At 36.4% G+C, this 13263-nt stretch overlaps 1 protein-coding gene across 1 annotated transcript in view; it reads left to right on the forward strand.

Annotated features, from left to right (window-relative positions):
* celsr3 (cadherin, EGF LAG seven-pass G-type receptor 3) overlaps positions 1 to 13263 on the forward strand; it is a 46576-nt gene that overhangs the window by 18635 nt on the left and 14678 nt on the right. Inside the window, 12 exon segments of the mRNA XM_042729800.1 lie at positions 780 to 1068; positions 4958 to 5180; positions 6366 to 6481; positions 6630 to 6718; positions 6845 to 7002; positions 7121 to 7284; positions 7754 to 7879; positions 8048 to 8217; positions 8895 to 9080; positions 9343 to 9453; positions 10015 to 10183; positions 12171 to 12312. Coding sequence (XP_042585734.1) covers positions 780 to 1068; positions 4958 to 5180; positions 6366 to 6481; positions 6630 to 6718; positions 6845 to 7002; positions 7121 to 7284; positions 7754 to 7879; positions 8048 to 8217; positions 8895 to 9080; positions 9343 to 9453; positions 10015 to 10183; positions 12171 to 12312 — 1943 coding nt within the window.

Consider the following 13263-nt stretch of genomic DNA (forward strand, 5'->3'; position numbering starts at 1 on the left):
TCAAAGTTTTGGGTCAGTGAGATTTATTTTTAAGATGTTTTTGAAAGAAGTCTCTTATGCTGGCCAAAGCTGCATTTATTTGGTCAAAAATACAGTAAAACAGTAATATTGTGGAAAAACTATTGCAGTTTGAAAATAACTGTCTTCTGTTTTAATACATTTTAAAATATAATTTTATTCTTGTGATGTCAAAGCTGAATTTTTAGCAGTCATTTTTCCAGTCTTCATTGTCACATGATCCTTCAGAAATCAGTCTAACATGCTGATTTGCTGCTCAAGTTACATTTCTCATTATTATCAATGTTGAAAACAGTTGTCCAGCATAATATTTTTGTGGAAACCATGTTTTCTTGCAGGATTATTTGGTTAATAAAAAAAGTTGAAAATAAATATTTGGTAACATTATAAATGTTCTTTTTTTTGTCAAAAAAAAAAAACAACAACAAAAACTTGCTGACCCCAAATAAGCCTAATAAACTTGACCTTGAATAAAAATGAATAAACTTCTCAATTGGAGAAATAAAAAGATGTATTTGATCCTATTTATTCAATTCACATTTAAAATGCAATTAAATGAAATAATAAATAAGAAATTATTAAAACATTTAAATAAATTTTTATTGCATTTAAAAACTGAAAAACACAACTTGACTAAAATTTTAAATGTATGAAGTAAATAAAAGCAGTCTCCTAGTCCTCCGTACTTTTTGTGGTGAGAGAACACACAAACGTACAGACACACTCACACTTCTCTGACGCTGTATTTTGTATTCCGGCAGGTTCTCCCATTTGATGATAACGTGTGTTTACGTGAGCCATGTCAGAACTACATGAAGTGCATCAGCGTTCTCCGCTTCAACAGCTCCGCTCCCTTTATTGCCTCCCCATCCACGCTGTTCCGGCCCATCCATCCCATCACAGGGCTGCGCTGCCGCTGCCCTGCTGGATTTACAGGAGATTACTGCGAGATTGAAATTAACCTGTGTTACTCAAACCCCTGCATGAATGGTGGAGTGTGTGCTCGCAGAGAGGGAGGCTACACCTGCATCTGCCGAGAGGATTACACAGGTGAGAGTGTGATTGTGTATTTTAGGAAGAGACGTGTTGTTGTGTCTTCTAGATGATGGGAAGTCTTGCAAGGACTTGAAAAAGAATGTCTGGTGCACTTCACAGTTTATTCTGGCCAAGAATCGCCCACTTATGGCTGGTTCACACTGCCAAAACAAACGGCAACATTTCAAATGTGTACTAAAGTTGGCTGTTGGATGTACAGTAGAATGATAGAAATAAAAACTGTCATGTTCATGCTGCCCAACACACGGCAACAAACAAACCCAAAAACCCTTGGCATTTGATGTTTTTTTTATGTGTGGTAAGACAGAAAGGCACAGAATATATTTTGAAGATTTGATGCTAGAAGTTAGACTGGTTATAGAAACAGATTCCCAATTCAGTTAGATTCTAATTCACAAACTGTCCATTCCATTCAAAATTTGATTTGATTGGATTAATTTCTGATTCATTTTCTTTTTCTCATTTTTTAAAATCTCTCAGCTAATGCTATAAATTATTTAAGGATCCTTTTTGCTTGGAACATTACAAAAAAAAGTTAATTTATGTAATAATTTTTGTCAAACTGTCAAATATAAAAATCTATAAACAAAAACTGCTCTGTGAATATAAACTCTTTGAATTGTGTTTCTTATGAATTTTTTTTTTATATATATATAAAAATGTGTAAAATTATTAAAAATTGAGTGGCACATGGGTTGTTCTTAAGCATTAGTCAAAAGGTGGTTTGTTGCCCCCATGATTGAACTGCTAAACCTTTTTTTTTTTTTACTTGATTGGCAAATAGATAAAGAAAAGCATTTGACAAAACAACAAAGAAAAGCAATCAGCAACTGGACAAAGAAAAGCAAATGGCTGTGAATGTGTCCATTTTTTTTTAATTTAAACATGCTTTATTCATTTATTATTTATCTACATTTTAAAGCATTTCATTTCTTTTCACGTTTAAATGACTGATTTCTTGTTTCTTAATATATAAATTATCACTCCTAGTCCTCCATGCATTTGGACTGCAAATGTGGGGTAAAATAGACTCACCTAAAAACAGACTTGCTAAAAAAATAAATAGTCTTGCTGTGAGCAATCAGTTTTGGGATTTTTAGACTCAGTATTGAGATCTTTCAAAGGAATATCACAAGTAATGGCAAAATCAATATTTTAACCCAGCCCTGGCTATAAGCGTCTGCGGTGTCTCCAAATCCAGTTCTAGTTCTTCCAAAAAAGCACTTGAAAATTATGCAGCATCCTGCCAATCAAACGATGCCAGTTTTCTGTGCAATATGCATCAGATGGTAAGTGAAGGAGCTGTGAGCGATCTGTGGGCACACCATCTGATGCTGAGAATAGATGGTGGCTACTGGTGGTGCTGCACAACCGCTAACCAGTTTGTTTTTCAGTGTATATGTGTGGCCATGGGAGTTAAACAGACCTAAACTGTCAGCAGTGAAGTCAGTCTGAAGTTAAATGAGCAACTCTCAGTAATACAAACGCTGCAGTATGAGAGCAAGTGAAAGAGAGAAAAAATCTAACGGAAGGATGAAAGCAGGGGCAGATGCAGGATCCCCTGAGGGCTGTACCATGTGTGTGGTGGGGGTTGGGTAGAGAGGGTGGTTTAGCCCAAGAGGAGAAGAATAGCTTTGATGAATTAAACATCATTTGAACGAAGGGAAGAGAATACATTACCAAATATTCTGAGGGGATGGAGAAGATAGGTACGGGGGAGGAGAGTGAAACAGAAAAAGAGGGGAAGAAAGAGGGAAAAGTGCTCTTAATAGTAAGTCAGGAAGTGAACAGCTGGAAAAGAGAAAGAGCGAGCACCTGACACAAATATAAATGAAAAAAGTATCTAGAGACTGAAGATAGAGAGACTAAAGATGGAGAGATATTTGCAGAGAGCGTTTTAAAGCCTTTCCCTGCTGGATTTTAAGTGAGTCAACTGAGAATCAATGGAGATTTGTTTAAGTGTGTAAGTGTGTGTATTTGAGAGTGTACCTAAAAGCTCATCTTTTGTCCAAGTAGAGATAACTGAGCTTGAATGCTTATGTAGGTGAACATCTCTGTGTGCCATCACTTGTCTTTGTTGTGGGTATGTGAAGACTGTTCTATTTTTCTTAGTTTGTTTTTGGACTTTTATACTTCATTGAACACAGAGGGGCTGTTTGTATTTTTGAGTTTCAGCATGCAGTGTTTACGTTCGTGTTGTTTGTGTGTGTGTTTCTGGCAGTTCTGGTTGAGGAGTTTAAAGAAATTGCTGTAGGTCTCTAAATGCACTGAGAGCAGGAGCAGTCAGTGGGAAATGTTTTTCTCAGAATTGCTTGTGTTCATGTTCATATGGTTTAACAAGGGCCAGGGGCATACAAACGGGATTATGAGACATGTTAAATAATAATAAAACCTCCTAAATGCGATTTAATTAAAATCAAATGATACATCTTCCAAAATTGGAACACCATTACACAGTCAGCACCACTACTGACAAGAAACCATGTCATTATGCAGAATATACATACATTCAAAAAAAAAATCCCACAAAAATGTTTTTAGATCTATAGATAAGTATAAGCATGCACGAGAATATTCAATTGCTGTGGAATGTTGGACGGTTGTTAGCAGTGTTCATTTTGACAGCGAATTTTGATTTAATTTTGAAATATTCAGTTCACTTGGTATTCAGAGGCCTGTGACCTGCTCATATATATTTTTATTCCAGGCACAACAATTTATTTTATATGGCTTTTGAATATTCAGTCTGGTGCTGTCAAGAGGAAAGTGTGCTAAAATCCTTTCCCCTTTGCAGGTGATATGTTTGTAAGCTATGATGAATATGCTAATACCTCTCATTGAATATGCAAATAATTTTCAGTCTAAGTAGCCAGAAGAATAAAGGCTGGTGTGATGGTGTTTGTGTGTGTATCTGTTGCTGGTTTGCAGTGAGCAGTTACTATCGTGTAAACATTAATGGTTTGTTTGCTTGTGGTGTGTGTCTGTCCATATGTGTGTCCTAAGGCATTTGGTTGTGTTTGTATATATGTATTTCTATGGTGGTGGGTCAAAGTTTGAAGTGCTTTTAAAGGCAGTATTTTCACACTCCCACTAAAGGGAGACGGAGATGTCTACATGTGTGTCTGTGCCAGAGGTTTGTAGACGCATGCACATTAATGTGCTTTATTTAACCGTTGCCAGAGGCTCACCAACACAATGCTGGAACATCACAGCGCCAGGATCTGGCTCACATTTGGCTCAGCATCATAAAGCCTAAGGGCAGGATCTGCTGATGTTTCAAAACCCAAACAACTAGCTGCTTCATGTAGTGTGTGTGTGTGTGTGTGTGTGTGTATGTGTCTGTTATTGGTCCACTGGGACATTCCCGTCTACAGGTTTTTAAAGAGCTTCTTCACATCACTAACAAAGTATGTGTGTGCATAAGCTAGACCCCTGCTGATACAGTGATGGTACAGTTTATAGGATTTTTATCCAAATGTTACTGATTAAAATACAGTCATTAATGTTCAGCTCTTAATATTCTACATAAAGCTGTGTGAAATGATTCTTGGGTCAAGTAAAAATAGAACTTAGAAAAAAATTGCTATGTGGTTTGGTCCCATTCACTCTCTATTCCCAGCATGCACTAGGGCATGAATAATTATTAGGTTTGCATTTTGGAATGTTTGCTAGTTTTATGTAAATTTTTGTTGCTGGTTTTGTTGTCATTTAGTAACTTGTATTTCTCAACCTGTAAAATAGTTTGATTGTGGTCTGAATGAAAATAATATCTGATATAATATCTAATATCAACGTGTGCATGTGTATCTGTTTTGTCGTGTGTGTGTGTGTGTGTTGTGTGTTTTATGTATTTTAAATGTCCTGTTTTCTCTGTCCGTCTCAGGCGAGCGGTGTGAGTTCGACCGGCGTGGTGGTCGGTGTTTAGCAGGCATTTGTCACAACGGCGGTACATGTCGTGAGCTCTCCGGAGGGGGATTCAGGTGTGAGTGTCCTGCAGGAGGTTATGAGAAGCCATATTGCTCTGTCACCACTAGATCCTTCCCGCCAAAATCATTCATGATGTTCAGGGGGCTCCGTCAACGATTCCACCTCTCCATCTCTCTCTCGTGAGTACACACCTGTCATCTGATCTTATTCTTAGGTCATGTCAAGGCTAAAATTATGACAGAGGTGACAATTTAGGATTAGATTTAGTTTTTTTTCTCTCTCAGATAGTAGAAATTATTTTAAAATAGTAATAATATAAAATATTACCCACTCTTTCTCACACTTTGAAATATTTTATAATGTGTAAATATCATAAATCATAAATTTTCTCCTCTGTGATCTGTTTCTTATATTCTCTCCTCTTCCTTTCATGCTCTCTCATAAGAAAAACTCCTTAGCACTCTCTTTCTCTTTCTCTCTTATACTGTTTTGTTTTTTCCACTTCCCCTTGTGAGTGCTATTTTCTGGTCATGTGTTTGACGCGATTGGGTTTGGTTGTGGTGGCACAGAGGTAATATAATGGATGTTTGTTGTAATCTCCAGGGTGACTAAAATAGAGCTATTTTATTTATTAGCATGGTCAAATATCAGCACATCCAGAAAGGGCGCAACCTTCTCTCATCTCCCTAGACACGCCAGAATATTAAATCCTTCTCTTTCTCTCGGTTAAAGTCTTGCCTCTCTGCACCGAAAGATAACCATTGTTCTACAGTGTGCAATTTACAGATTGACAATGTGCTATAAAAAACTCTTTTAAATCTAAAAGTCTTTGCTCAGTGGAGTGTAAACAAGGGCCATCTCTCTCACAGCTCAGGCCTTTTGTCAGCGTTTTGTCTGGACTAAACAAGATGTTTTAAAGTGAGTCTCCAGAGAGAACATCCAGAGGCATGCCAGCTATAAATTTTTGTTGCAAAAAGAAAGATTGCTATTCATGGCTTTCATCTTGTATGCATCTTGAGAGGGTGCTTTGCTGCTGAAATGTGGAAAGTTCATAATTGAATGAAAGATTAAAATGAATAACTTACTCTATAGAAATGTGGAGTACACATATAAGAACCCATAAAAATATTACTATGAGTGTGCATACTTTTTGACTTTGAAAGTTTTCATGGATACTGTTTGCTGAACCCTTGCCATGAAAACTTCCCAGGTTGACTGGAAATCGATTGGAATTACTTTAGAGATCATTTTATGCTGAGTGTACTCTTCTTTTCAGTTTGCGGACATCACATTATACTCTAACTCTAAATGGACCTGTTCTGAGTCATTCCAGATCTTTGATGAGAACTAAATGTGTTTTGTAGGTTTGCCACATTGGAAAGTAATGGTTTGCTCTTCTACAACGGTCGGTTTAATGAGAAGCATGACTTCCTTGCTTTGGAGATACTGAACGGACAAATGGTTCTTAAATACTCCACAGGTAAAAAAAAAAGAGTGAATTTGTGTGTTCAGAAAGTTTAAATAAATCTCTGCAGTTTAATGGGTAATTCTGATAATACAGTTTATGTTGTGGTGTAAATTTTGTCTCTGTAATATCAACTTCTGATCTCTGTGTGACCTTTGCACAGGTGAGTCATCTACTCAGGTGAGTCCATACCTGCCTGGCGGAGTAAGTGACGGCAACTGGCACACCGTTCACATCCATTACTACAACAAGGTGAGCAAGTCCTCTAAAGAAGCAGTTTGCATCCTAATTTGCTAACAGTTGTTTTCATGTATTCACAATGTAGTTTTGTGCTGTGTGCTTGTGTACTTATGAGGACTCATTTGTGCTCATATCTAGCCAAAGCGCAGTGTGAGTGGTGACGTTCAGGGTCCGTCTGATGAGAAGGTCGCAGTCTTGAGCGTAGATGATTGTGACACAGCTGTTTCGCTGCGGTTTGGCATTCAGCTCGGCAACTACAGCTGTGCTGCTCAGGGAAGACAGACCAGCAGCAAAAAGTGAGCATCCACAACCTAATATCTAGACCTTTATATGTTTACGTACATGTGAAAAGTGTTGCTTTTGCTCAGGAGAACAAATTTTGTCATTCTTTCCTTCTGTATTTTTTCCTCACAGGTCTCTGGATCTGACGGGCCCGTTGTTTTTGGGTGGAGTTCCTAACCTGCCTGAGAACTTCCCGTTTAGTACAAGAGAATTTATTGGCTGCATGAAAGACCTGCATATTGATAACAGACCAGTGGACATGGCGGGATTCATCGCTAATAATGGCACTTTACCTGGTGTGTGTGAATTTTTACAGTGTGATGATAGTCACGTCCTGTATTTGTGATTGACTCTGATGATTTTAACATATACTGCCATTCAAAAGTTAGGAAGTCTGAAAGAAATTATTCAAAAATCATGAATCAAAAGTGACATTGAAGAAATATTTAATGAACAGCAAATCAAAATTATAAATGTTTTTGCATATTCTCCAAGGGGTGTGTAAACTTATGAGCACAACTGTATATATATTTTAAATGGTTAAAATAGATGACAATTTTAAATTTTTTACTGTATTTTTAATTAACTAAATGGTGAGCATAAGAGACTTTAAGAGAGCATAACCGACTCCAAACCTTTGAATGGTAGTGTATTGTATAATAACTTTGAGAGCATTTGTGGTTATTCTTGGCCTATTATTGGGGATTGTGATGTTTCTGTGATTGGCTGCAGCAGTTGTGAGGTAATGCCCTGTGTCTGTATTAGGTTGCAGTGCCAAACTGCCTTTCTGTAAATCAAACCCGTGCCAGAATGGCGGCACATGTAGGGTTAGCTGGGAGACGTTTTCCTGTGACTGCCCTGTTGGATTTGGAGGGAAGGACTGCAGCTTAGGTGAGACCCACATAAAAATACAAAACTCATAAATACATCAAATACTTCTCTGTTGATCTTTAAGTGAATATTAAATCAGAATGCTAGTATCAAACAGGAACTATTACTAAATGTTAATGTCATGATGACATCACTGATGATGGTATTGTTGGAATGATTCTTTCACAGTGATGTCCCACCCCCATCGTTTCCTTGGAAACAGTGCGCTGTGGTGGGACCTGAAGAATGAAGTCACCATCACTACACCCTGGTACATGGGACTGGTGTTCCGCACCAGATCAAAAGAGGGGGTTCTCCTGCAGGCTCAAGCTGGACAGTACACCAACTTAATCTTTCAGGTATACACACTTACAAACACAATGAGTAACATGTTTTAATTTATGTTTACATTAATTTTTTTAATTTATGTTTCCATAAGGTTTCAGTTTGATAAAATTTTATTTACATTTTAATTTAATGTCAAGAATTACTGATTTTTAAAATGTTTTACTAGATAATCTAAAAAGTGGATAGAGGAAATTATTTCATTTTTTTATTTGTTGTTTCAGTTGTAGTTTCTAAATTTTTCATAACTATTTGATTTTTATTTAAATAAAACATGACAGAAATTTTCATTAAAGCCAAGTAGAATCAAAGGATTGAAACCTCCATAAATTATAAACCAAGTTTTTCCTTCTGTGTAAAAGTTGTACTGTTTTAATGCTCTCTGGCATTAAGGATAAACCTGGGCTTGTTTGCCTTCAAATATTCCAAGAAATGTTTTAAATCATTAAGATCCTGATAAAAGGAAAACATGATCTCTTTTGGAGTAGAAAACAAACATTTTCACTCGAAGCACAGTGTAAATTAAATAAAACTAGCTTGACTTCCCATAGCACTTTGAAGTAGACAATTCTGTGCTGAACTCCAGATGCTTAGATGATCAAGTATAGCTCTCATATCCTATGCAAACATTCATTGAAATTGAGAAATGGTTAATTATTAAAAACCCTGGTGTGTATGTTTCTGATTCCAGGTGGTTTCGGGTCAGTTGGTGTTTTCTGTGGCACGGGGTTCGACTCGGCCAGTCAGGTTGAGACTGGATCAGGTTCAGGTGTGTGATGGACGCTGGCATGACCTACAGCTCGAGCTCCGCGATGTCAGAAGTGGCAGAGAGACTCGATATATTGCTACAGTCCGACTGGACTTTGGACTGTATCAGGTACACACAAACACATAAGTGGTCCTCTAACCCCTATTATGTTGCTGACTGACTGTTATAATCCCGTGTTGTAATCCGTAATCTGGAATATTGAAATATCAGATCCTAATCTTTCTGGATTAAACTACAAATCAGACACAGATCACTGGTTTAGTGATTAAACACTGACTTGCATGCAATATAAAGTAAATCTACTAATATAACCTACCTTTCTCTCACATTTCTTTCTCTGCCTCTCTCTTTAAATCTCTCTCTATCACAGGGAACAGTTATTGTTGGGAATGAGATTAATGGTGTAAAGGTGAAGCACCTACATGTAGGTGGAGTTTTAGGGTCAGGAGAGGTGCAAAATGGGATACATGGCTGCATTCAGGTGCGTCTTTGTAACTTTCATTCATTTTTTGTGTTCTCTTTTTATAGTAACCTGATATGATCTCAACTGTGCTCACCACACTTCTGCTTCTGTAGCCTTCTGTAATGTATGAATTATTGGTAGTTTTGAATTCCTAATGGTGTCATTAGTTTTTAACAAGCAGACATTTAGTTAAATAATTAATGAGAACTTAGAGAACAGACAAAATATAAAAGTTCCTTCAAATGTGCAGTCAGCAAAGCATTTACCAACTAAATTCCCATTTATAGTGATTATTAGAATTTCCATTTAATTTATTAGAACATAAAGACATTTACTTTTATTAATAGTATTACAATGTTAATTTTATTATTATTAATTTTCTTTGTCAAAATAATGTTTTTTTTTTCTGTTTTTAAAAATATCTGTGATACTCAGCAAGCTTAATTTATTTGATCAAAATGTGTTTTTTAAAGTTTTATCTTATTTTATTTTTTTATTTTTGGAATTTTGCCATTATTTGGGATGCATGTGTCTTTAATTGGATGCATAATTATATCTGTGTGCTGTATGTATCCTCAGGGGGTGCGTCTGGGGGTGCGTCCTGATTCCCCCTCATTGCCCCGCCCTTCAAGAACCATCAAGGTGGAGACTGGCTGTAATGTTGGCAACCCATGTAACTCCTCCCCTTGTCCCGCCCACAGCCAATGCACCGATGAATGGGATCGACACACCTGTGTTTGTGAACCAGGTAAGATGTGAATTATGATTGTTGGATACAAAATGTAAAGAATTGAAATGTTTCTTATACATACAATGTGTCTTATTTGATGCAATTTTTCATTACAATTTGTATTATCAGCATAAGAATTTAAATGAAAATTTGAACTGAGCTGCATGGACTCTACAAGTTTTTATAAAATTGATGCTCATGTTCTCCAGCATAACTTGAAAAAGATCCAAAGAGCAGCTTGTGCTTCAGTGAAAGAAGAACATCTAACCGTCAGCACGAGTTCACATGATCAATCACAAATTTCCTTTTTTGATTAGACTTAGAAGCACAAAACTGTACACTTTCTTCTTTCTTTTCTTTTTAAAACAGTCAGTATACTAAAATTTTACTTATTTCTAAATGAGTTATTGAATCCCACATATATTTTTTCAGTTTTCAGTGTTGTGTCAGACGTCTGTACAGTCTATATGTGTATTAATAATACATAAAGCATGTCAGTGGTTTCTGTTAAGAACCTGACAGTTCACCCACACAGAGTACATGATATACATTTTAAAGTGCTTGTGTTGGGATGAGCTCCCATCACGTCTAAATGAAGATACAGACTTGTTCACTTCATTATCATGCCGTTAAAGTTACATCAGCCCAGTGTTATTAATAGTGCTGTGCAGAAAGAGAAATCAAAGCCTCCCCTCATAAACTCTGAATTAATTTCTCAGACTTCCTCCTGGTAGAGTAAACCCACATGTACAACACACTCTCTCTCTCTCTCTCTCTCTCTCTCTCTCTCTCTCTCTCTCTCTCTCTCACTCTCACACACACACACATGCACACACACACACACACACACACAGAGTGCTAAGAGTGCATAAATTTAAGAACAGAAATATCTCTCTCCTTTTTGCTCTGTTGTTGGTTTGATTTCCATACATAATTTAACAGTTTTAATAAGTCTCAGTACTGCAGCATGCTAGTTGAATATGTGCTAAATAAAGTTGCTTTTTCTGAGGACTTTATTGTAATCCTGTAGTGACTTCTTCAGCATTCAAAGCAGTGGAAGGCTTCATCAGAAGTGCATATGGTTGTATTACAGCATTCCATTTCTGATTTTCTTCATTCATCTTAATAGGGTTTGCACACCCTTTTGAACACTGCTAAAAGAGAGAGAGAGAAAGGGGGTTATTGTGTCTTTTGATCACTTGTCGTGCAGATGGAGGATTTTCTATATGACTCTGGTGAAGGAGAGATCAAGGCTATGCTGTTTTGTGTAGAGAGTGAAATACTTTCAGTTCATTCAGTTCCTGTGTGTTTTATGCCTTAAATTCAATAAATATGTATGTGAGGTGTATGATGTTTTTCTCTTTTGAAGTGAACTTCATTGTTGTAGATTTAATTGGGGTGTATGTATCTTTTCCTTTATTACCTAGGATGAATTTCTTTGTATAATATGATTTTATTGCAATTTTTTCCCCCTGAGATCCATCTATAATGTTAATCATGTTTTATTTTGCCTTTTGACTGTTTAAACAGGCAGTTTTTTTATTCTGTGCCTTTAAGCCACCTGAAATGAGTAACAAGCTGAGGGTTTGCTGTCATATCCAATATATTTGGCACTGCCTCATCCTGGATTACATTGGTTTAGGTTCGCAAAACAATTCACACTGAAACGTGTCCCTCAGACTGTCAAAATTGAGTTGATGTGATGTTTTCAGTGGATAATCTTTTTTGAGCGCTGAAATCTCAAAAGATCATAGAAAACTAGATTTTTCATGACACTTTTAAAGTCTTTCTGGTATACAAACAGCTCCCTGAACACTCCCTACATCTGCCATTTGTCGCTTAAACAGGTAGCCCCGCCCCAAACTCAAATCATTGGTTGAGCCAACTCTGTGATAGCAGTTACAGTGTTTATACTTTTCACTGAAATTAACATAAGAATGCCTGAGAAAATACTTTAACATTAAAAAAATATTGTGTTGTAACAGTTTACATATTTCATTTACAGGATTCTACGGTAAGAGCTGTATGGATGCATGTCAGCTGAACCCATGTGAAAATCAAGCAAAGTGTCACAGGAAGCCCAGCTCCTCGCATGGATATATTTGTGACTGTGAGGACAATCACTATGGACAGTACTGCCAACACAGGTATACATAAATACACACCACTAGTATGCACAATTACATGAGCACAAATGAACACACACATCACTACTGAATCATTACATGCGCTGAAATGTTTTTTTTTTTTATATATATAGTAAATATTGATTTTTTTTCCTGCTCAGTAGCTATATCTAAACATAGTTAAAAGAAGATACATTTATGAAAAATAGTTATTTTTTTATTTTTCCTTTTTATTTTATATTTATATATTTTCCAATATTTTCCCCATTGTTTTAATCAGAAATCTAAATCTAAATTTAGTCAGGTTTATACCTGAAAAAAAATCTAGTATGGTACAACAATAATTTAATTCGTTATATTCTCAGAAGAAAAAGATTTTATCTTACACAATTTTGCTTTTAAAAAAAAAAAAAAAAAAAAAAAAAAAAAAAAAAAAAAAACGTTTTTGTTGAAAGGATGTTTTTGCTGGTAAACCAGACAAAAATACTGAAAAAAAAAGGATTTCCACCGCATGCCTTATCTGTCCTGTAGCCCAGTTACTTTTATTCTGACTATAATCTCTAATAACTTGACAAGCAAAATGTACCAGTAAGATAATCAGTGAGAGATGGACAAAGACTTTATCGATACATTCAGATTTACGGCTGAATTTGTGTGCATGTGTGAGAGTTTTCTGTCACATTAATCCAGTGTTCAAAGCTTATCTGAAAGACTGGATGTTTATGGCGTATAAGTTTGTGTTCATGTTAATGATGCATTTGTTCTGCTTAGTTGCATGTATGCGTGTGTGCTTAAGGTTTGCTGGCTTTGAACTGATGAGAGTAGACTTAAGTTTACTGACAGACTGTGACTCATGCGACCCTAATTCAACCCCTACCTCAAACTCACACACGCTCAGCCAAATCCTTCACAGCAGCGGCAATCTCATCTGCTCTCTTTTATCTGTTGGCTCCATCTCTCTCTCTCTCTGTG

The sequence above is a fragment of the Cyprinus carpio genome, chromosome B8, assembly GCF_018340385.1.
Source record: "Cyprinus carpio isolate SPL01 chromosome B8, ASM1834038v1, whole genome shotgun sequence".
Classification (NCBI taxonomy): domain Eukaryota; kingdom Metazoa; phylum Chordata; class Actinopteri; order Cypriniformes; family Cyprinidae; genus Cyprinus; species Cyprinus carpio.